Source organism: Zonotrichia albicollis, chromosome 10 (genome assembly GCF_047830755.1).
Source record: "Zonotrichia albicollis isolate bZonAlb1 chromosome 10, bZonAlb1.hap1, whole genome shotgun sequence".
NCBI lineage: Eukaryota > Metazoa > Chordata > Aves > Passeriformes > Passerellidae > Zonotrichia > Zonotrichia albicollis.
The window spans coordinates 29,266,234-29,287,794 of NC_133828.1; the positions used below are offsets into that span (position 1 = coordinate 29,266,234).

At 38.6% G+C, this 21,561-nt stretch overlaps 1 protein-coding gene across 9 annotated transcripts in view; it reads left to right on the forward strand.

Annotated features, from left to right (window-relative positions):
- FIGN (fidgetin, microtubule severing factor) overlaps positions 1–21,561 on the forward strand; it is a 104,988-nt gene that overhangs the window by 81,013 nt on the left and 2,414 nt on the right. For all 9 annotated transcript variants that reach the window (XM_026791632.2, XM_074548594.1, XM_005484005.4 and 6 more), the window contains one exon: positions 14,564–21,561. This exon is cut by the window's right edge and continues 2,414 nt beyond it. In XM_026791632.2, coding sequence (XP_026647433.1) covers positions 14,572–16,812 — 2,241 coding nt within the window. In that variant the 5' untranslated portion in view covers positions 14,564–14,571 and the 3' untranslated portion in view covers positions 16,813–21,561. The remainder of the gene's footprint in view (positions 1–14,563) is intronic.

The window sequence follows — 21,561 nt, forward strand, 5'->3', positions numbered from 1 at the left end:
AAAGTCAGGCATTGTTTAGGGTCAGCATCTTAGGTGAACACAATGGTATTTTGTAGACTTGATAAAATACAGAGCATCTGAGGCAGAAAAGTGATTCTGTAACTTATTGTTGTTTTTGTGGTAGTGTTAGGCACAGGGAATACCCTGAAGGTTCCCCCCTGCTTTAATTGTGGAATAAGAAAGGATGGTAACAATAGCTTTATAATAATGCCTGAAATACCTCCTATGGATGCTACATTTATGTCAACCCCAGTCTTAAACTACAAAAAATACCATAATGTATGATATTGAAGGACTTACTGATGAACAATTGATGCTTCAGAGCATCTGTGCTTAGTAAAATCAACAGTACAAAATGCATATTATGCATCTTGGACCATCGGGTTGTCACTCACAAATGATGTGAAGTTTAATGCATTATTCACAAGTACAAGAGGAGGCAGTCCAAAGCAGTTGTGGAGTCTCCGTTATTTTATTTTATTTTATTTTATTTTATTTTATTTTATTGTATTGTATTGTATTTTATTGTATTTTATGTTACGTTATTTTGCAAAGAGCAGGAGCTAAGTATGTGACTTAAAGGTGTGGAGTTTGGAATTGCATAATAGGATAAACAGCAGTCACACTAAAAATGTTGGATCTGAGTAAAATTCAGTTTAGACTTAAGAAACTGGAAGATATTTTGATCTTAAAGCTACAAAAACCCATCTGGGAACGAGTTAAGGGTGTGGGGTTGTGTTGGGATTTTTTTCCTTTTTCCACTTTGTAGTGCAAAGAAGCACAAACCACAAAATCAAATGAAACTGGCATTAATTTGGTAGTCTCAGTTCTCATTGTCCTATTGATTCAGAAAGCTGCAAACAGATACAGAGGCTTAGAGGCTGCATTTAGGGCTGCTGAAGTTTGGGGTTAGGATATGCAAAGAATGCAGTGAGAGCACTCATTCAGCAAGGAACTCTTCTTAACATCTTAACATGGAATTCCAATATAAAAATCTTGGTCAGAGAGAACTGATCTTCATCATTTTGTTAGTGGTTTTATTATTGATTACTCATGTTTATGCACTTCTTTCCAAAGTCTTGGCCGCCAACACAAACCTTGTCCAGCAGAATCTCTAGTAAGCAAAACAACATTTGCATCCTTATGTATTTCTCCTAGTGGGAGAGAAAAAGGTTGTCTCGGTCATTTCTTATTGATAACTTTAAATATTATGTCAAGCTGAAATCAATGGTATGAGAGAACAGGAGCTATTCCTCAAGATTTTCTCTGGATATTTAATTAGTTGGAATTTATACATGCAATTTATTTTCTTTTTTGCCACTTTCAGCATTTGTTAGGTAGTAGTATTGATGGGACTAGTGTGGCAAGGTGTACATCTAGTTAAATTGAACCTTCTATTGATAAAAACTTAGCTTTTGTGGGGGGCTTTTATGAATAATATATGTCACAATATTACATTTTCAAAGCTGTGGTATTCTTTACATTAGGAATTTGGGGGGTTTTGGTCCTAAGTAGATATTAGGACTTGCTAGTATGTGAAACATGTAGGAGAAAACAGCTTTAGATATATATATGTGTGTGTGTAGATATATATATACATTTATTAGAGATCCACAATTTTATTTTGAAACCAAGCAATTTGCTGTTTTTCTCGGGCATTTTAATCTTTTACTGCGGAAAGAGAGCTGACAATTGTTTTTTCAAGTATGTCTTGTTATTGGCCATTTTTGTTCATTATTATTCAGCTGGTGACAACATTTATTATTTGTATATTAATGACTGGAATTCTTAAGAGATGGACGAGCAGTCAAACAAAGCTAGGTGGAATTAACTTTATGCATGCTTTGTAGTTGATACTGGACTCACAGTACTCTGTTCATTCCCTAAATACTCTATGATTAAGTATCATTTATAGACCTAATCCAGCCTCACACAGTCTTTTGTTAAGCAGTTTTGAAATTTCCTCTGGAAATACTGAACCCCAAGTATTTTCAAATATATTTTCATGGGGCGGAAAGTCTATATTGCAGTAAATATCTATCATCACAGCTACCAATTCCTTGAGCTTAATTATGACACTACTAAATGTGAAAATCTATTCAGTGCTAGGAACACTTTTCACATTACATTCACGCTAAAGATTGGCTGTTAAGAGCTCATTACTGGTAGTTTTCTAAAGAGTGGTTTATTAAACACTGTTACCTAATAAGCATCTTTGGTGGTGCAAATTGCTGAAAACAGTAATGAGTCTGATTAGACTTCATTTCAATTACGACAGCTTGTCTACTAGAAAAAAAAAAGAAAGAAAAAAAGGGAAAAAAAGAAAAAAAAAGAAATCTCTCCTTGATGCTTTGGAATCTGGCTACAAGGCATTAGATGGTTTAAAAGGAAAATGCCACCTCTGTGTTTCCTTTCCACAGTTCAGTAATGAATAGAGAGCTGTCCAAGTAACCATCCAATTTAACACATTGGAAAACTAGATGGGCAGCGTTGGAAGCACAATCCTGTTTGCTTAAAAAATTCTACAAAGGCTTTTCAGTTAGTATATCTAAATAGGGTCATATTTAGGTTTCCTCTGCTTCCCTTGTGTAATAATATAAAACTGTAAGAAGAGAGAAAATTAAAATTATTCACTCCTACCTGCTTTGCAGAGGCTATACATTTCTCTGATTAGTATAATGCACCTTTCAGTTGTTATCTGTACATCTTCTGCCGATCTGTAAATCTTTTACATGCAATCACAAAACCCTCACAGTGTTCACAAAACCTCATAATTCAATCTGGTCTTTGTTTTAACTTTTTTTTTTTTTCTGGAGTAAAAGCAACTTTTAATAAATGCTTACTACTGATATCATACTTCAGTGAATATCTGTTTGTTTATAAACTTAATTCTTGATGCTAAGTGATGCTAAGTTTAATTATATTAGTGCTAAGCACTCTTAAAGTATTTCTTGGATGCTACTTACACATTATGGATAAAAAGAGAAGTGTTAATAAAAAATAATTTAAGCTTATAAATGCTGAATACTTGGTAAGATTCTAGTGTTCCTGTTGATAGTGTGTAGCATTTTTAATGCTAAATCTATGTGAGTGCACTTTTCTAATATTATGTAATACAAAATTAGATGGAGACTTTTGTAACTTAAACCTTGTAATAAAGTATTCTGCCTGGAGAAATGGCAGAAGGGGAATGCACAGGGAAGGATGCAGGGCTGCTGAAGGCAGTTTGTTGGACTGGTGTCTCAAAATGTCACTGAAATCAGACACAGTCCTGTCAGTTTACAGCAAATTTTAGGAAGGCTCACATTCAATAAAGTTTGAATGCCACCTAATTGGACATAGGAAATTAATCAGAAACCGAGCTTGTGCAATGAATATCAGAACTCTCTATCAAGATCTTAATGAAATATTTTCTGTGATGAATTTTTATTAAGCACACGCCCCAAACCCCAAACACTGGTGAATAAAATATAATTTATGTAATTAACACATTTTAATGTGGCACATTTATCTCCTTTGCAATAAATTGTAAACTTCAGTAGTTCTTCTGACTTCAAACCAGAGAAGTGACAGAAGAATTAAGCCCATGAACCTGGGGTCTAAATAACTTGCATGTCCCCAAAACCCCTTTTTGGCTCCTTTTTGTGATGTTACCTTTCTCCCTTGTTTTTGACATTCTTACAGTTAGCTGTTATGTATTGTATTTATTTTGTGAGGAGACTTTCATCAGTGTGCATCATCAAACATCAAGTAAAATAGTGGGGAGGAGGGGGGAGCTGGTTTTTTTTAGCAGCATACAAACACAAGTGCTATTATTCTGCTATACAAATGTGTGCCTGTAGCGCGCTTTGAGATGCTAATCAGTGGAGCTTGACTTCTGTACCCTGAAGCAAATTTTAAAAGTATTTCATCATTAGGTGACTACATATGCAATAAGGCTATGGACAAAATTACAGAAAAATAACACAGATTATTGTTATTTAAGCTATCAATAGTACTCAGCTAGTTATTGATACAATCATTGCATGGTTTAGATTTTTGTGTATCTTGAAAGCTGTTTACAGAAATGGCTAAATTTGTGTGATAGCTGCAAAGGAGTGTGACGGTTTATCAGCTGGGCTCTGTAATTTCTTTCTGTTTTTAAAACCAGCACTTTTTTTTTTCTACCCTCTTTTTCTGCTTGTGCACCCTCCCAGTGACACCCTGTATGTCTTTGGACATGGTTTAACTTTTCCTGTTGCAGGATGTATTTTACTTTTTTTTTTTTGAGAAAGGAGAACCAACATCTAGTATGACGAGTTAGTCTCTTTTCCTTACCACTCTCTCCAGGAATATGGAAAAAATATCAGCATACACAGAGTTCAATTTCTCAGTTGAGACATTCTCTCTCTGGTGCTTTGCTGCCTGTGTGTCTAAAATATATAAATAGAGAGAGAGAGAAGGAAAGAGAGAGAGATTTCTATATTTGTCTGTAGAAAATTCCCTGTTCCTCCTTTCCCTGTCCCCCAGATAATTTGTCAAGCCAACTGAACAATCTATATAGTTCCTTTCAAATGCTCAGGAAATAATACAGTAAGTCCCAAACCAAGAGCATGCAAAAAATTGGCTATATTCCATTTTTCAGTAGCTAATTCGGATACATTTTATTGAGTGAGCAAGAAAGAATCTCTGGAATTTGTGAAATACAGTAATTGAAAGGTTTAAGTGGGGGAAAGATTTATCTCAGTTTTTCTAGGATGTCAGTTCTTTGGTTGTGCTTCTGCTTTTAATCTTGTTTCTCTGCTTTGGGGGGAGCAGGAAGGAAAGGCAGGGTCAGCTGCTCGCACAGCCGAGCCGGGGAAGGAGCTGTGCCCAAGCTCTTTTTTCCCTAAGAGCGTGATTAGTGCAGCTCTGATGACTTAGCTTAGGTGTTCCCTACCCTGGGAAGGAAATCTCATCTCCCATGTGGTAACATCATCCCTTCCTACAACAACGTGATCTCCCATGCTGTAATACAGACGTTGTTGTTTGTTTGCGTTTTTAATGGAGACCCCAAATCAGTGTACAGGTTGATAATACAATCCTTGTGCACAGGATCTTCTCCTTGGAAAGGCAGTGTGTGCCAGCAGTAGCTGCTCTGATGCGTAGAGAGAGAAATGTGTGTGATGTGTGTCTGGTACGATAGGAAAAAGGGAGAGAGTGGATGAGCTCTGCTAAGAGCTCCCTGCTCTTAATCCTGGGCCATGTCAGGAGCATTCTAAAGCAGTTTATCTTCATATGTCGTCTTGTATATAAGAAACAACACTAAACCCACCAAAACTCATTTCATATGTAGCTTTTTCCACAGCCTTCAGATCAAAGTTATTTTCTTCAGGCTGGACTAAATTATACACAGGTCCCAGGAGTGAAGGACACTGAATTAATGCACTATGTCAACCAGTCCTGGTTATAGAATATTTTTACTGAAGTGTGAGACGCAACATCTCTTTACTATTTCATTAAAAATTAATGTGCAGATTGCCAAAAAGCATAAATAACATAAACAATTTTTGTGAAAGCTTTGTATACTGTGGACACATGTTAAGGATTTTTTTTTCCTTGAGTATCAGATTACTTCTATATATACATTTAATCAGTATTTGTTCTCATTTAGCTAATTAGCAGAGGTACTCTAATCTGAGTAAAGCAACTGTTCATACCTATCCTACAAGGGTAGGTTTTGAAATAAGTGCTCTAAAAGGAAAGGAGTATTCCTAATTCCAAGCTACAAGATTCCATTGTGCTATTGGCCCATATAAATTTGCTTTTTCACTTATGTTAGTTGAATGTAATTGGTCAAGCCTGATTACAATTATTTGAAACTTATTGAAATTGAACTTTACTTTCATGTTTGTAAAACAAATACAGCTGACTAGATGAATCTCTGGAATTAAACTTTTGTTGCTATACATAAAGCTGTGAAATACATACCTACTTTTTTTAGATATGATGAGTGAAAAATATATTAAAATTATATTACCATGGAATTTATACAGAGTGCTGCTGCTGTTAATTGAAGGGAAATATATTTTAAATTACTCTTGCTGTCTAAATTGGTCTTATGTTTTAAAGCAAGGTGATAGCTAACATTTTGAAACAATATGATATAAAAATAATTCAGCATCAGTTAAATATGTATTTATTGTGCACCCACTTTTTTCAAATAAAGTATGTCCCTGTGTAGCAATTTTAACCCCATTTATCCTCATGCACAAGTGCTCACCTGTTATTTACTCACATAAGAGAAGGTCGATACTGCAGAACAAGGGGAGTGCTCTGTTGTGACATAAAACATACATATTCATTAGCTCTGCTGTCCCTTTGGACACAGTGGTATGTCCTGATGATCTTCATTTGGCAAAAGGAAGTGAGCTTAAGAAGGAAATTGTCTTAATGGATTTACGATACATGAGAAAAGGGTTTTAAAAAAGGTTTATTAGTGGCAAGGAACCAAAGCAATAATTCTAAGGGTGAATGAAAGAGCAAAAGGAAATTATTTGCTAAAACATGATTAGCAGCAGAAATGGAAAAATAACAGAATCCAATATTTGAAAATCAGAATTTTCAGATATTAGAGGAGTTTTTTTTCCTAGAAGCTTTTAGGTCAAGATCCGAATGTTCCATGACAGGCTCCCTAGTGCTGAAAATTTATTCCTTTTGCCTCTCACTTACTTGCTAAAAAACAAGTTCAGGGTTTTGTGTTTCACCTGCTTCAGCTGATTACGTGAGAAACACGATAAAGCATGAAGTTATTTTGTCTGCTCTGCTTTAAGGATTTGTGTTATGGTCTTTCAAGGTAAATGTGCCTCAAACTCCTCTTCTTAAAGAAAAACCAAATAAAAGGCTACTTCTGCTATTTTGTTGCCTAAAAAGAGAGCATGCATTTTTCTGCATTTCTAAAATCTTCAGCTGGGTTTATTTGAGCCTTGACATAAGCACTTCAGTGGGAGCACAATCACAGTCCAAGTCTAAAATATTTTTCATTTTCAAATATGCATAAATACTCGTGTCAAGTGACCAAACTCTGTATTCATTCATTATTATATTTTATCATGTGAATATTCTAATTCTCAGAATTACAATACTAGTTATCCTACATCAGTTAAATTGATTATCATGTTTATATGGGCATAAATTGCAGATTATGTGTGTGTATTAAATCTTTTAAATATACATTATGGCTGTAAGTGTCTGTTTGGATGACTGCAAAAAGTAATTTTTTTCATGCAAGTTATGCTTACATTTGTTTACAGCTACTGTTTTTCTGAGTATTCTCTCAGAAATTATTATTGTCTTGTACATTTGGCACTGACAAAGCATGCTAGGTCCTTTAAAGACATGGTAGTGTTCAGAGCTACTTGACAAAAACAGCTTAAAAATGTAAATCCTGGTCAGAGGAAGCATCATAATAAACTAAAAGGAAATTCAATTATATTTTTGTTAGTGTGTTTTCTAGTTGGTTTAGAAAAGTGTTATGAGCAAATTAGTATGGTGAGGGCAAACTGACATACTAAAATATTTCAAAGATAAACTGCATTTAATCACAAATATGACCAATCCTCGACATAGTTGGGTTCCAAAGCACGTGCATAAATGGTTTTACGTTTGGTACACGGTGATCGTGCATCAGTGTGATTGCCCAGCAAGGATGTTTTCGTGTCAGGGGCTGCTGCTGCAGAGAAACCAGCCCCTCTGAGGTGGGCAGAGGACAGGGAGGTCCCGGGGGTGCCCCAGGAATAGCTCCAGTCCCCGCCAGCCGCGGCTGCTGCGAGGCCGGCCTCCGGATCCAGCCTGCTTCTGCTGGCAAAATGTGCCAGCGTCATCTCTGCACACAGTTTCCCTTTGCTTGCTTGACTATTACTTCTCCTTATTTCTGTTTTTCAGGCCTTTGAAGCTAATGGATCTTCTAAAGGCTGTTTAGCCAGAAATGTCTTTGTGCCTATCAAAGGCTGCTTTATGTAAATGGCAGGGAGGGGGCTTGTGGGAAGAGAACTCATTTGCTGTAGATGTATTGCAATTTGCTGTTGTAAGGTGTGAAAGTGTGGTTTTAAAAGAATAATAATTTGACAGTATTAAAGTTAGATAATTGGGGTGTATCAGTTTGGAATTGGTTTTTAATTTTGTAATTTCTTTCTTAACCATTCCAGTTTCACATGAAATATGTTGCATTTTTCTTACCGCTTTCATCTTTAAGTGCTGTTGGCATATATGTGATCCTCAATATTACTCGTGATTTAAGTGTTTTGTTTTAAAGATTGAAATGCTTTCACTATCCTTGCTAGATGGAAATCACGTTGTAAATACCCTGCCAACAGCGTGCTCCCACTGATGTGTAGGGCTTGCATATGTAATAAGAGGAAGAACAGACCCCTACTAAGAAAATGCTGAGAGCATTTTCCAGGCCTGTTTTTGTGAGTTTGTGGCTGCCACTTACTGAAAAAAGCTTACAAAGTTGGGACTGTACAGCTGGGCATCTCAGTTGGAGGCTCATCCTCCCAGCGAGTCCTTTGACGTCAAAGGAGTTCCTCATGGACTAGAGCAGAGGTCTTCACTGAGTAATTAGAAAATAAATGTGGGAATCATTTTCTTTCTTTTTTTTTTTTCCTGCAAAACATAATTAGCTCAATCCACTCTTCAAAATCCCTCCTGTTTCCAATTAAGAGAGATCAGTTGCGCTATCTTCAAACAGCTGAAATTACGCTTATTAATAAAAAATTGAGTGTAAAAGAATTGTTTTATCTTGAATTAATTTTTATTATTATGGGACATATGACAGTATACAGTCTTATAAAATATTATCAGATTTAGTATAAATCCAGGGAGCTGTGTGTCCTACATCTTGAACAGCGGTTACAGCATGACTCATTTATTCAGCTCTGCCTCATACTTGAGAAAGACTAAAATGTGACTTTAGGGCCTGATCCTCAAGGTACTAACACCTTCAGTCCACGCTGGAGTAAGGGGTCTGAGGCCCACTGGTACACTCCTAATGAAACAGATATTTAAGTCAGTGGGTCTTTTGGCAGAGCCAATCTCCTTGTGTCCACAAGAAGCAAACCTTGGCTAAAATCATTATGATCTGTTGTGGAAATACTCAGTGTCTTGAATAACTGGGAACAGGGCTGAGGATAGTAGTTCAGTGGGCAGGGACAATTTTTGGGGTCCTAGGCCAACTGTATAAACAATCCAAAGTGATGAAGTTCACATGCACTTTCAAGTCTAGAGGGAAAATGGTTGGTGGTACTTGGAGCTGTGGTTCTGGAGTTGTTTCCTACCTTGCAGCAGTGTGCTCCTAGCTGCCTGCCATGGGCACGTGACAGAAGCATGCATTTGCTTTCACCCCTGGTGCAGTGCAGCCCTTTTCAACAGTGCATTAGGCATTTGCTCAGATCATGTTTAACAACAGGCCTAAAGTTAAGAACCTGCTTGACTCCTGATGCTTGCAAAGGAAGCTTCAGATTTGTGCTAGGTAGGACCTATGCACTGCAGGGGTGAATGGGGCAGGAAAAGAGAGACCACAAGAAGAGAAGAATTATTTTCTTTTGCCTCAGGTATGTTGAAGGAACAGTTGAAGGCCTCGGATCCAAACTGAAACTTTGGTAGCTGGTTGGGAAGGTTGGTGTACTGCCTTGCTTCTAGTGCCTTGTGCACAGCAGCTCTGGGACATTTAGGTTTTTTTCACCAACATCTGTAGAAGTGCAGTGCAATCTCTTCCAGTATCTTCAGAAACCCACAGCTGCATATGATTTAATTTTAGTTTGATTATTTTATTAGAGGTGTGAATAGATGAGAGGTTTACTAAAGTCCCAGTATCTTTTCTCTAAAACACATTGTTGCTAGGCAAGTTGGTGAGTTCAGACACTGTAAGTCCTTTGTGGTGGTATTACCCAGTGTGGTCCTATTTCTGGACCATGTTTCCATGCCTATTTTCAACAGAAACCCTTGTATTTAAATTGAAAGCAAAGGCTAGTTATTTATCTTTTTTGACAGATATTATCCTGTATGGGGATGAGAAGTTTTGACCTGGTACTGAGGGCACCAGCACTGGGGGTTCTTTGTATGCACAAAGTCATCTCAGCTCCCAGCAGAATCAGGCCCTCTTGGACGGGATGTTGCTTGTTCCTTTTTATGTTTAGATTGCAATGTTAGTTTTTCATAACTCTGGAATTTTTTTTCCTTTTTGTTTGGTTTTTTTCTTTGTTTTTACTTTGAATTAATGTAACTGAATATTTAAGTGGCTTTTGGCCATATGGAATTATTATATGTGCAACTGATGAAGTGTTGTGTATTAGATTTTCCATTTTCAGGCTAAGTGCACAATATTAGAAGGGGAAATATGGTTGAACACTTAGTTTGAAGTAATTCCATAATGAAATTGTAGACTATAATTACTTTAAATATAATCTGAATAGATCCAACTGTAAGAATTATGGAACAGGAATGTATAGCAAGGCTGCCAGGACAAGGAAAAACAGATACTGCTAAAATAGCCTACACTGCCTATCTATATAATGTATTAAATTTATCTTAAAAGCAATTCTCTGGTAAATACATACCTGTACTTAAAGAACAGAGCCCTTTCCTTTTGCCTTTTACAGCCCATACTAGCACACTTTACACAGTTCAAAAATGTCGATAGTTCAGAGGATTCCTAAGTTAGCAAAGTGGGGTTTTTTAGTGCATTCAGCCTTGTGTTGCTTCTGGATTTTCAGAAAGTTATTAACCAAATACACTATCTGCACTGTGGTTTATATCAGAGTTTAAATTACACTAAATAAAAAAAAATGGAACCTCTAAATGTGCCCTGATTTACCTGATTTTAGATGTTTATATCAGCATTTGGATTCCTAACAAAAAAAAAAAAAAGCAGAAATATGTATCAGCTCAAACAAAAAGCAGTTAATAAAATACGATTTGAAATATGGAGAGGAGGTGGCTACAAACATTAAGCAATTTGGGGTTGAGGGTGGGCAGAGGGAAGGGGAATGTTTGCATAATTAAAAATTACAACAGCTGCTGCTGCTTCATTTTTTCTCCCAAATCACACATTTGACTTTTGTCAAACAATTTGTGAACTATTATCAAATAGAGTCAAACCTAGCGAAAGTTTTCTGCTTTTTCAATTAATATCAAATTGAGGAAATGGCTCTTTGTGCCCCCCAGTCCAGACCATTCCAGCAGACTTCATGTAAATTCAGATTTCTTCACTGCTTACTAATGCAAAAAATATGCTTATGGTTAACTATTAACCTATGCTTCCAAATAACACTAATGATTGCGATGTGCTGGAATAAATGCTCATGTTTCATGGGATGAGAACAGTCCTGTTCTCTTAAGCTTATCTAATCAAAGCCTAATCCTGCCTTTACAGCCTTTGTTAAATGCACTGGTATTTAATATGCATCAATAAATAAACTTTCAATTATTGTTCAGTGAGCATATCCAAAGATAGCATGACAGTGTGAAACTACTGGTCTATCTAGCAATTATTCTAAATAAAGAATGCCAATGATGTGATTTTTTCCCTCGTCTTATAATAGATAATTTAGATTTTCTGACATTCTTTTGCAGCTTCATAATAAGGAAAATAAATTAATCTAGACAAATAAAATTCAAAGAATTGAATTTTTGCATGATCGAAATACATCATCCCCACTGTGACTATAAATTTAATTATTTTATTTTAAAAACGCATGATCCATTCTAAATAAAAAAGACCAACTGATGAAATTTTTAAAGTGTTTGTGAAAGGTATTTTGAAAAGCTTACAGAGTAGGTAGTGTGTGATGTTGTTGAGCTCTGACCCAGTGCATTCTTTTATCTCTTTATATTGAATAGGCTTTCTTATAGAAGCAGTTAAAAACAATGTGCTAAAAGCATATTCATTAACTACAGTACAAATACAGCCCTGTCACGTTCTTTGCTCCATCCATGTCTATTTTGCCTTCTTTTTCCAAAGTTTCACTGCTGCTTTAGTGCTTTCTTTGCAAAGTCTTTCCCATGGCATCTGTTCGTTAGTATCTAGTGAAACATCATCCTACTCAAGTTTTTCTGCATCTCTGTAACAGAAGCTTTCAGTGTTTTGGTAACCTTATAAGCAAAACATTGCAGAACACAGATAGGTTTTGCTTGTTTGTTGGTTTTGTTTGACTTTTTTTTTTTTTAATAGGGCAGTGAACTTGCATGCTGTCGTGCAGTTCTACGTTACAGGAACATTAATAATTTTGGGTTTTAAAATAACTTGTGGTATTTCTCATGACATTAGAATAATTTCAGATACTGATTACTGGCTATTATTGGCTCTTGGTGATTTATTCTTCAGATTTCCAGCAGATTTTAACAAAGTGTGATTTCTGGAAACTTCTGATAGTTTCTCATTAAAATTGCATTTTTTTAAGTGCAGTTATTTAAATACATTATTTCTATAATTTTTCCCAATTTCGTTATATACTTACTCCCTCTCAAAGGTAACAGTTGAAACATCAGAAACAATTAGCAAAAAATATTATATTAATGCCAAATGATAGAAATAAATCTGACAAAACCTCAGTTTCAAAGCTGCATTTGTCAAAAGCACTTCTCTGAATTAACTTTTCTAGGATAACTGTATAACTGTTAACAGATATTTTTATCAAGTTGTCAAAGTGTTTGAAAAATGAGAGAGAAAGAGAATGCTCAGGAATAAAAAAATCCACAAGTAATCAATGGCATGCTCAGGGGGAGGGAGATTTATTAGTTGGACTAGTTGTACTAATAAAATATAAGGCTCAATTAAAGGTACTTTGCCATTTTCAGCCTAAATTTAAATGATTTGGTGATTTGCAAATACATGAATCCAAAAAAGAAAAAAGAGAATCCAAATGCAAATGAGTGCAACCACAATAAAATATAATTGCAAATGAATCTGTTGCTTTATTCATTTATTGTGTAATTACTGCAATCCTTCCCACCTTGTTTTCAGTATTTCTTAATCATTAAGTCGGAAGCATGACAGCAGTGCCAGCCCTGGCATGATTCTCTTTGACTAAAACCTTGTAAATTAACACAATTAGCACAGCATCATCCTGCTAATTAACTTCCAGTGTCTAGTGCAGTGGTTTTGCAAACAAGGAAGAGGGAGTCAGAAGGGAATAAACATGCCATTCTGTTACCAAACTGTGTGCTGTGTTAGGTTTAGCTCAGCGAGGCTAAGCTGGCCATGTCAGATGCCAGAGTCAGGCAATGAAGAGCTAAAGGGGTTGGGAAGAGAAACAGGAGGGGGTAGAAGCTGTCAAAATAGACTGCAGTAATTCAGAGGGGAGCTAGTGCCACAGATGCTTCATTTCGGCTGGGCCTCCTCCTTATCAGGGAATCTGTGCCAGAGGGCACAAGACTGTTTGCAAAAATCACTTTTGGTAATACGAGAGAGATTAAGGAGGTCTATTTGATACAGCTGTACAAAACCCAGCAATGTGTCTACCATGCATAGGTACAAGTTGGAGGGGGTTATCTTAATGCTTGTAAATTGCTCTTACCACTGCTCTATTGCAGTGGGTTACAAAGAGGAGGGATAATTCACATCACGTTATTAAAAGATTAATTGCTTCAAAATTACATTTTCTCTTTTTTTTTTGTAATTATACGTTTGATTTTGGCTTTGTATTGTTTGTTTCAGGGTTTTTTTATAGCTAGCTGTGGAAGCTACAGAACTTTTAGGGACTTAGCTTCATTTCTTTTTCTTCATCCTTTTTATTCCCCCCAATTTTTTTTCTTTAACCCTCTTTCTTTGTACCCTGGAGGCTGTGAAGCAGAGGGGGGGAAGAGAAAGCAAGCAAGGAAACCGACAGACAAGTCATGCTTGTTTTTTTTTTTCCAGACCCTCAACAACAGAACTGAGAGGCAGAAAGGAGCCAGTTGTAATTCATACCGAGTTGTAGGCTTTGTGTGATGAAAGCGACAGAGCGCTGCCTGGGAGATTGCTTTGCTGCACTCCACGAAGCAGATTTGAAACTGTCGTGGACCACTTTAGATGAGAGTTGGATTATGGAATGACCTGCTATGTCTGTGTCATATTGTTCTGCGCAGGGTGCATTATACTCTGCTAACTAGGTGTTCAGTACCAAATAAGAGAGGTATCCTAGATGTGATCTGTCAGCTGTGTCTCATATTTTTATATTGGTTAAAATATAAAACTGAAATGGGGATGAAAGAGGACAGAGCAGTTGGATGCCTTGTATATTTACAGTAAATCTCCACTCTGAGTGTTTAAAATATACTTAGTTTTGTTTAATTACTTTGAGAGCAACAGCATTACCTATATTTTTTAAACAAAAAGTTGCCCCCCTACTGAATTGGCAAAAAATTTGTCTATGTGTGGATGTGCCTGTAACAAATCAACCATACCACTTCTTAAGGGCATTACCTTTTCTTTCCTTACGGACTTGTGCTGTTAGGTACAGTGTTTCAGAGCACTGAAGAAGTTCACAGACTGTATGTTTGCGAACTCATTTAAAAACATAAGGAAAAAGCTGAGGTCAGTGTTAACTGTTGTTTTGTACTGCCCTAGGCTTGAAGATGCAGTGGACGCCGGAGCATGCCCAGTGGCCAGAACAGCACTTCGATATCACTTCAACCACCCGGTCCCCAGCCCACAAGGTGGAAGCCTACCGGGGGCACCTGCAGCGCACGTACCAGTACGCCTGGGCCAACGACGACATCTCAGCTCTGACCGCCTCCAACCTTCTGAAAAAGTATGCAGAAAAGTATTCCGGGATTTTGGAAGGCCCGGCCGAGCGACCCATTCTCAGCAATTACTCTGAAGCTCCCTCAGGGCTGGTGAATGGTCGGAAGAATGAGAGTGAGCCTTGGCAGCCATCCTTGAACTCGGAGAGCGTGTATCCCATGAACTGTGTCCCAGATGTCATCACCGCCAGCAAAGCTGGGGTAAGTGCAGCCCTCCCTCCCGCAGATGTCTCAGCCAGCATCGGGAGCTCTCCTGGGGTGGCCAGTAACCTGGCTGAACCCAGTTACTCCAGCAGCACCTGTGGAAGTCACACAGTTCCCAGTCTTCATTCAGGGCTCCCATCTCAGGAATATGCCACAGGATACAATGGCTCATATTTGCATACCAGTTACAGCGGCCAGCCAGCACCTGCACTTCCATCCCCTCATCCATCCCCCTTGCACAGCTCGGGACTTTTACAGCCCCCACCACCGCCACCACCACCAGCCCTCGTCCCTGGCTACAACGGGACCTCCAATCTCTCCAGTTACAGCTACCCTTCCGCCAGTTATCCTCCTCAAACTGCTGTTGGCCCTGGGTACAGCCCTGGGGGTGCCCCGCCACCCTCGGCTTACCTGCCTTCAGGAATCCCTGCTCCAACCCCTCTGCCCCCAACCACTGTCCCCAGCTACTCCTACCAGGGCCACGGTCTGACACCAATCGCGCCGTCTGCCCTGACAAACAGTTCAGCCAGCTCTCTCAAAAGGAAAGCTTTCTACATGGCAGGGCAAGGAGAAATGGACTCCAGTTATGGAAATTACAGCTATGGCCAACAGAGATCTACACAGAGTCCAATGTATCGAATGCCAGACAACAGCATTTCAAATGCAAACAGAGGGAATGGTTTTGACAGAAGTGCTGAAACATCATCCTTAGCATTTAAGCCAACGAAGCAGCTAATGTCCTCTGAACAGCAAAGGAAATTCAGTAGCCAGTCCAGTAGGGCTCTAACACCCCCATCCTATAGTACTGCTAAAAACTCACTGGGTTCGAGATCAAGTGACTCGTTTGGGAAGTATAGCTCCCCAGTAATGAATGAGCACGGTGACGAGCACAGGCAGCTCCTCCCTCACCCAATGCAAGGCCCGGGACTTCGTGCAGCTACCTCATCCAACCACTCTGTGGACGAGCAACTGAAGAATACTGACACACACCTCATTGACCTTGTTACCAATGAGATTATCAACCAAGGACCTCCCGTGGACTGGAGCGACATTGCTGGCCTAGATCTAGTAAAGGCCGTCATTAAGGAGGAGGTTTTATGGCCAGTATTGAGGTCAGATGCATTCAATGGACTGACTGCTCTACCTCGGAGCATCCTTTTATTTGGACCTCGGGGAACAGGCAAAACATTAATGGGCAGATGTATAGCTAGTCAGCTGGGGGCCACGTTTTTCAAAATCACTGGCTCTGGCCTTGTCACAAAGTGGTTAGGGGAAGGAGAAAAAATTGTCCATGCCTCCTTCCTCGTGGCAAGGTGTCGCCAACCCTCGGTGATTTTTGTTAGTGACATTGACATGCTCCTTTCCTCTCAAGTGAGTGAAGAACATAGTCCAGTAAGTCGGATGAGAACCGAGTTCCTTATGCAGCTGGACACTGTACTGACTTCTGCTGAGGACCAAATAGTAGTAATTTGCGCCACGAGTAAACCAGAAGAAATTGATGAATCTCTTCGAAGGTACTTCATGAAACGACTTTTAATCCCACTTCCTGACAGCACAGCGAGACACCAGATAATAGTACAACTGCTCTCACAGCACAATTACTGTCTCAATGACAAGGAGGTTGCACTGCTTGTCCAGCGCACAGAAGGCTTTTCTGGACTAGATGTGGCTCACTTGTGTCAGGAAGCCGTGGTGGGCCCACTCCATGCCATGCCAGCCACAGACCTTTCAGCCATTATGCCCAGCCAGTTGAGGCCAGTTACATATCAAGACTTTGAAAATGCTTTCTGCAAGATACAGCCTAGCATATCTCAAAAAGAGCTTGATACATACGTTGAATGGAACAAAATGTTTGGTTGCAGTCAGTGATGCTACTTTAAAAAAAAAGTAATGAATGTTGGCACACACAGAATCTGCTACATAGGGGTAGAGAACCCTTTTCAGTAGTGTTAAAATTGCAAAGGGTACTGGGAAGACTACGATTTACCTTGCCTCTAAAGAGCCAGGGTATACTTGAAGGAAAAGTGCATCAAACAAGAGCTGCTGATCTGAAAAAGCCACACATGACAGAAAGCGCATGTTGATGCTCAGTTCTGTTCAAGCTAGACAATACTCACCAAGGAGCAAGGTGCAAGTGGGTTGATTTCAGAAGGACATGAACCCTGTGTGTTGATTCCATTCTGCTGTTCTTGAGATTTAGTTGCTGTCAAGTGCCTGAAGTGGTGCTTTATTTTTTGTTTGCCTCACAATTACATTGGTGGCATGTGCTAATATAAAGAGCTTTAACTTCAAACATTATTGGACTAAAGAGATGAACGGTTGTGTTGCGACAGAGAGCCAGATTTTTGCTATTCTAAGAGCAACAGTATTCCTCAATCCTGTCTGTTCTGTGGTGTTAAACTAAGAACAGGTAAAACAGGGTAATGATAATCTGGACCTTAATTTCTGCAGTTCATTTCTTTTAATGTTCTGTCTGCAAAAACTCAGGAAAGTGATTGTGATTTGTACAGTACCTCAAAGGAATGTGTTGAAAGCACTATGTACTGCTGAGAGTTATAGGCTAGGCTTCAATGTTACTTTATATTAAATATGTATGTTTACCTCAACAATTGGAATATGGCAAGGAAAATTACTTTGAATGTATCCAGGAAAAAACTAAAGCGTGATATGACTGAAGCTTTACAGTTTTTAAAAATAGAAACAGAAGCGTTTCCCAGTGTTCAGGAATGGTTCTTTTGCCAATTTCTTACATCAAACCAGAGCAGAATGATTTTTCTTGTTGGTAAACTGTAAGAGTTTTCAGCATATTGCTCCTTGATAATAAGGTGATACAGTCTTTAGAAGGTGCATAGATGAATGAAAGAGCCACTTAATTGGTTTATGTTAGCATCTGAAACAGTCAAACGTAAGATTTGGTAGGATTCCGAGAGGCAAATTACCTTAAGCTGTGACGGCTGGCCTTTGTTGCCTGGCTCCAGTCATAGTTTTGAGGCTATTTTGGTGAAGCTGTAGGGAGTGGAATCAGTGTAGGTTGCTGGCAGAGCTATGGGTTGCAGAGCTGTTTATAGCAGTGCAGTGGACTGTGACCAAACAAACAGTACAAATAACAAAGCAAAACTGAACCCTCAAAGTACATTTACTTCCCTTCCCAACTGTAAAGTTGAGTTTTTGTTGTGTATGTATGGCTTCATTGTCCTTAATGCAATCTTCATTTAGCATCCATTAGAAATCTTTCAGGCTGGAGTGTGCCCACCATTATTTCTACCTCAGTTTTGTTACGTTTCTCTTGGAAAGCAAAGTAAGGAATAGGGCAAAAACCACCATCAACGCAAGTCAGATTACATTAGGAATGCAAACCTGCTAAACAAGTTTCAGAGAGCTGCTGTTTTTTCCCCTGAAGTCAAGTTTTTCTCTGTGTTAGTGCTCTTTCCCCCCTTCCTTTTTCCTCCCCCAAATATACATATTCTGGTGTCTTCCTTCTGGAAAGACTAGCTGGCATGTGTGGCATTTTGCTCAGTTCTCCCCCACCCAGCCCCCCTTTCTTTTTATCCTTTAATGCTTTCCGTGCAACTCTTTTGGTGACAGCTGACTGATGTTGGGTAATATCTCTGAGCAAGAGCAGTGCGTGTTGCAGCTGCCCAAAGCCTCTGCCATCACATGAACAAAACAGCCTTGCTTTTTTGAATGTATTTTTTGTTTGTTTACTTTTAGAAAACAGTAACAAAACTGTTGCAAAGCACTGGCATTTAATGTTTCTCTTAAGTAATGTACGTCAAGACCATTAAATAAATGCACTGAAAAGCCCCAAGAAGAGAGATACCAATCTGTTACTAGGTCATGTTTGTCTTCTCAAAAATTGTACAGACCTTGTCCATTCTGTTAAATCAATGGAGACGTTTAGCGTTCAGAAAGCTAACGAGGGATTTTGTGATATTGCTGGAAATTTATGACTCTTGATTATTACTTTCTTTATTTTTCTTTTAAGATATATATATATATATTTAGATAGAACATGCTAAAAACAGAGCAAATAAACCAAAATCTAATTTAAGATGGATTCCTGGCAAACATTTTGTCTATCTAAAACGTTATGTTTTAAGCATAAAAGTACCGTTTTTAAAACAGTGCCTTTCATTAAGGATATAGAAAGTAAGACTTAAGTACATCACCTGCTTTTCTTCTTTTTTGTTTTTTCTTTTCAACAGCAATTACAGTCTATGATCCTTGTTATGACCCAGTCTTCTGCTTCCCCAAACCTCCACAGACTGCTTCTTCACCCTGGTCATTCCACCGTCCTCATATTTGGGAGATGCTGATGTCCCCATTAGCTGTAGGTTCACACTGATCACACTGGCGAGTACACTGTTGCAGATTGCTGACCCAATTTCTGTCCTAGACATTGCCTTTCATATCTGCTATTGAGCTGTGCTCATTTAAAAGGCTCAGATAAGTTTTGATAAACTCTTTCTCCCGACCATACTCCTAACGGATTTTTTTGCAGCTTGTAAAATGAAAACTACGCACAGTGGTTTTTTCCTGCTCTTTTTATCCTGTAGCAAAACCAAAAGCAAACAAAATTATAGACAGTCCCTTTGGCTTCCAGCTTTAAGTCATTCTCTTTGAAAAGTCACTCTGGGAAATGGATTTTTCAAATGTTAACCAAAGTGAGAAGCAGGCAGAAGCTGAAATGGTGTGAAAGATGCAGGTTCCACACACACATGCTCACGTTGTCCAGGTCTCAATTCAGCTTTGGGGCAGCAGAAGTGCAAAACTTCACTCTATCACAGCTGCTGTGGAGGAAGGAAAAGAGAGCCAGATTGTTACCCAAATCTTTCCTTATCAGCAGCTGTCCTGGTATAGTTTTGGGAGGGTGCCTATTGAATTTGGTGAGAGCTTGGCCAGGAACTGCTAACAGGAGGTACCTCAACCCTTCTTCAGGCTTGGTTTCTGGCCAGTCCTTTGATGGAATTCAGGCCTGAGCTGGCTAAATTCCCTGCTGTGTCCTGTCCTTCTTATTGCTTTCCTTCCTTCTCCCCCACATTCAGCTCCTGTTTTTTCCCTAGTGAGCAGGTTTTGGCAGGCTGCTGGTCCTTCACCCTTCTCAGCAGCCCTCTAGTCAAAGAGCGTCCAGGAAGGCTGAAGCATGATCCTGAGCTTGAGCAGGCTCCAAAGGGTAGGATTGGTTTTGAGAAAAGAGACAAAAAATGATTTAATGGTGTTTTCAGGATGAAATATTTGCTGGTCTTAGACATTTCTATGGTAGAAAACTGTTGGTTGTCCTTTACAATTGGACAAAGCTGGAGGCCCCTGCCACAGAAATGTCTGATTGGTTGGCTGGGGCTTCCTGCCACTGGCACAACCCTGAATTTTAAGGAACCTGAAATGGTTAAAAAGCATCTGCTGTGTCAGGCTATCACTGCAGATGCTTTACGTCATGTTCTTATGTGTGGGTTCCATTCTGCATCAGCTCCTTTTCTTCCTTTTTACCTTCAGTAACAATTCCTATAGCAACAAAAATAAAATAAATTGGAGGAATATTCCTGCAAGCTGAAGGATCAATATCAATTCAAGGAGGAGTTCATAATGACCTTATGTGCAACAGAAATGGAAATACTCTGTACTTCTGGCATGTTTCTCTTCAAAATATTTAGAACATTAGTGACAATATATAAAAGTTTGCTGACTGAGCTGATCAATGGAATGTGAAGGCAGTTTACTTTAAGGCTATTTACTTTCACATGGATTATTTATCTATTAGTCAGTCTGTGTTCTACTCAAATGCAGATAGATGGGCAAAATGTTTTCTTGAGCTTTACAAACCTACCAAGGGGAAAATCAACCATCTGACTAAAATACATAGGCTAAACACCATCTGGGTGTCTTTACCAGCTATTTGGAGGCTGTGCTCTGTAAAATGGTACAAGGTCATATTTAGGTGGATTTTCATAGGATGTTTCTTTCGGGGATTGTCTAGTTAGAGAGTAACAAATTAATTCCTGCATCAAGATGTTAATTCATTGAAAGAAAATTTGGGGATATGACCAGGGTTTTCACTGTCTGCAAATACAAATTACTTCAGGTAAAGGGCTGTTCTTATAATCCCCCTGCATTTTTCTCTCAAGCACTCCATCATGAGGGAAAGTTTATTACTCAGATCTGAAGGATACACTTTGTCACAAAACAAGGCCACCAAAAGTTGTAGGGCCTCCTACAGTTTCACTTGCACCAGTTTGAAGGTGGTATAACCCTTTTGACTTACAGGAATTACTCCTGATTTCTGCCCTTGTTAGAAAACTCATCCCTCCGATGTATAATAATCTATATCTGTTGGTTTTCATCATCAGCTCTGAAAGCTAACCTTGTCCTCACAGCACTAACTCCTCTCCATCTTGTATGTGTGCATGTGTGTATATAATATTTATATGTGCATACACACCATGTCCAAAAAATAGCTTTGTCTCTTTACCTAAAAAAGAAAAAAAAAAAAGGAAAAGTCATTTAATTGTCTGCAGATTTATATGAAGCACATTAGTAAACATGGAGATATTAGTATTTCAGAATTCAAAAAAAAGCCCAGCTGTGCTGGTGTCTAACCAATACATGAACTGAAGCTCACAC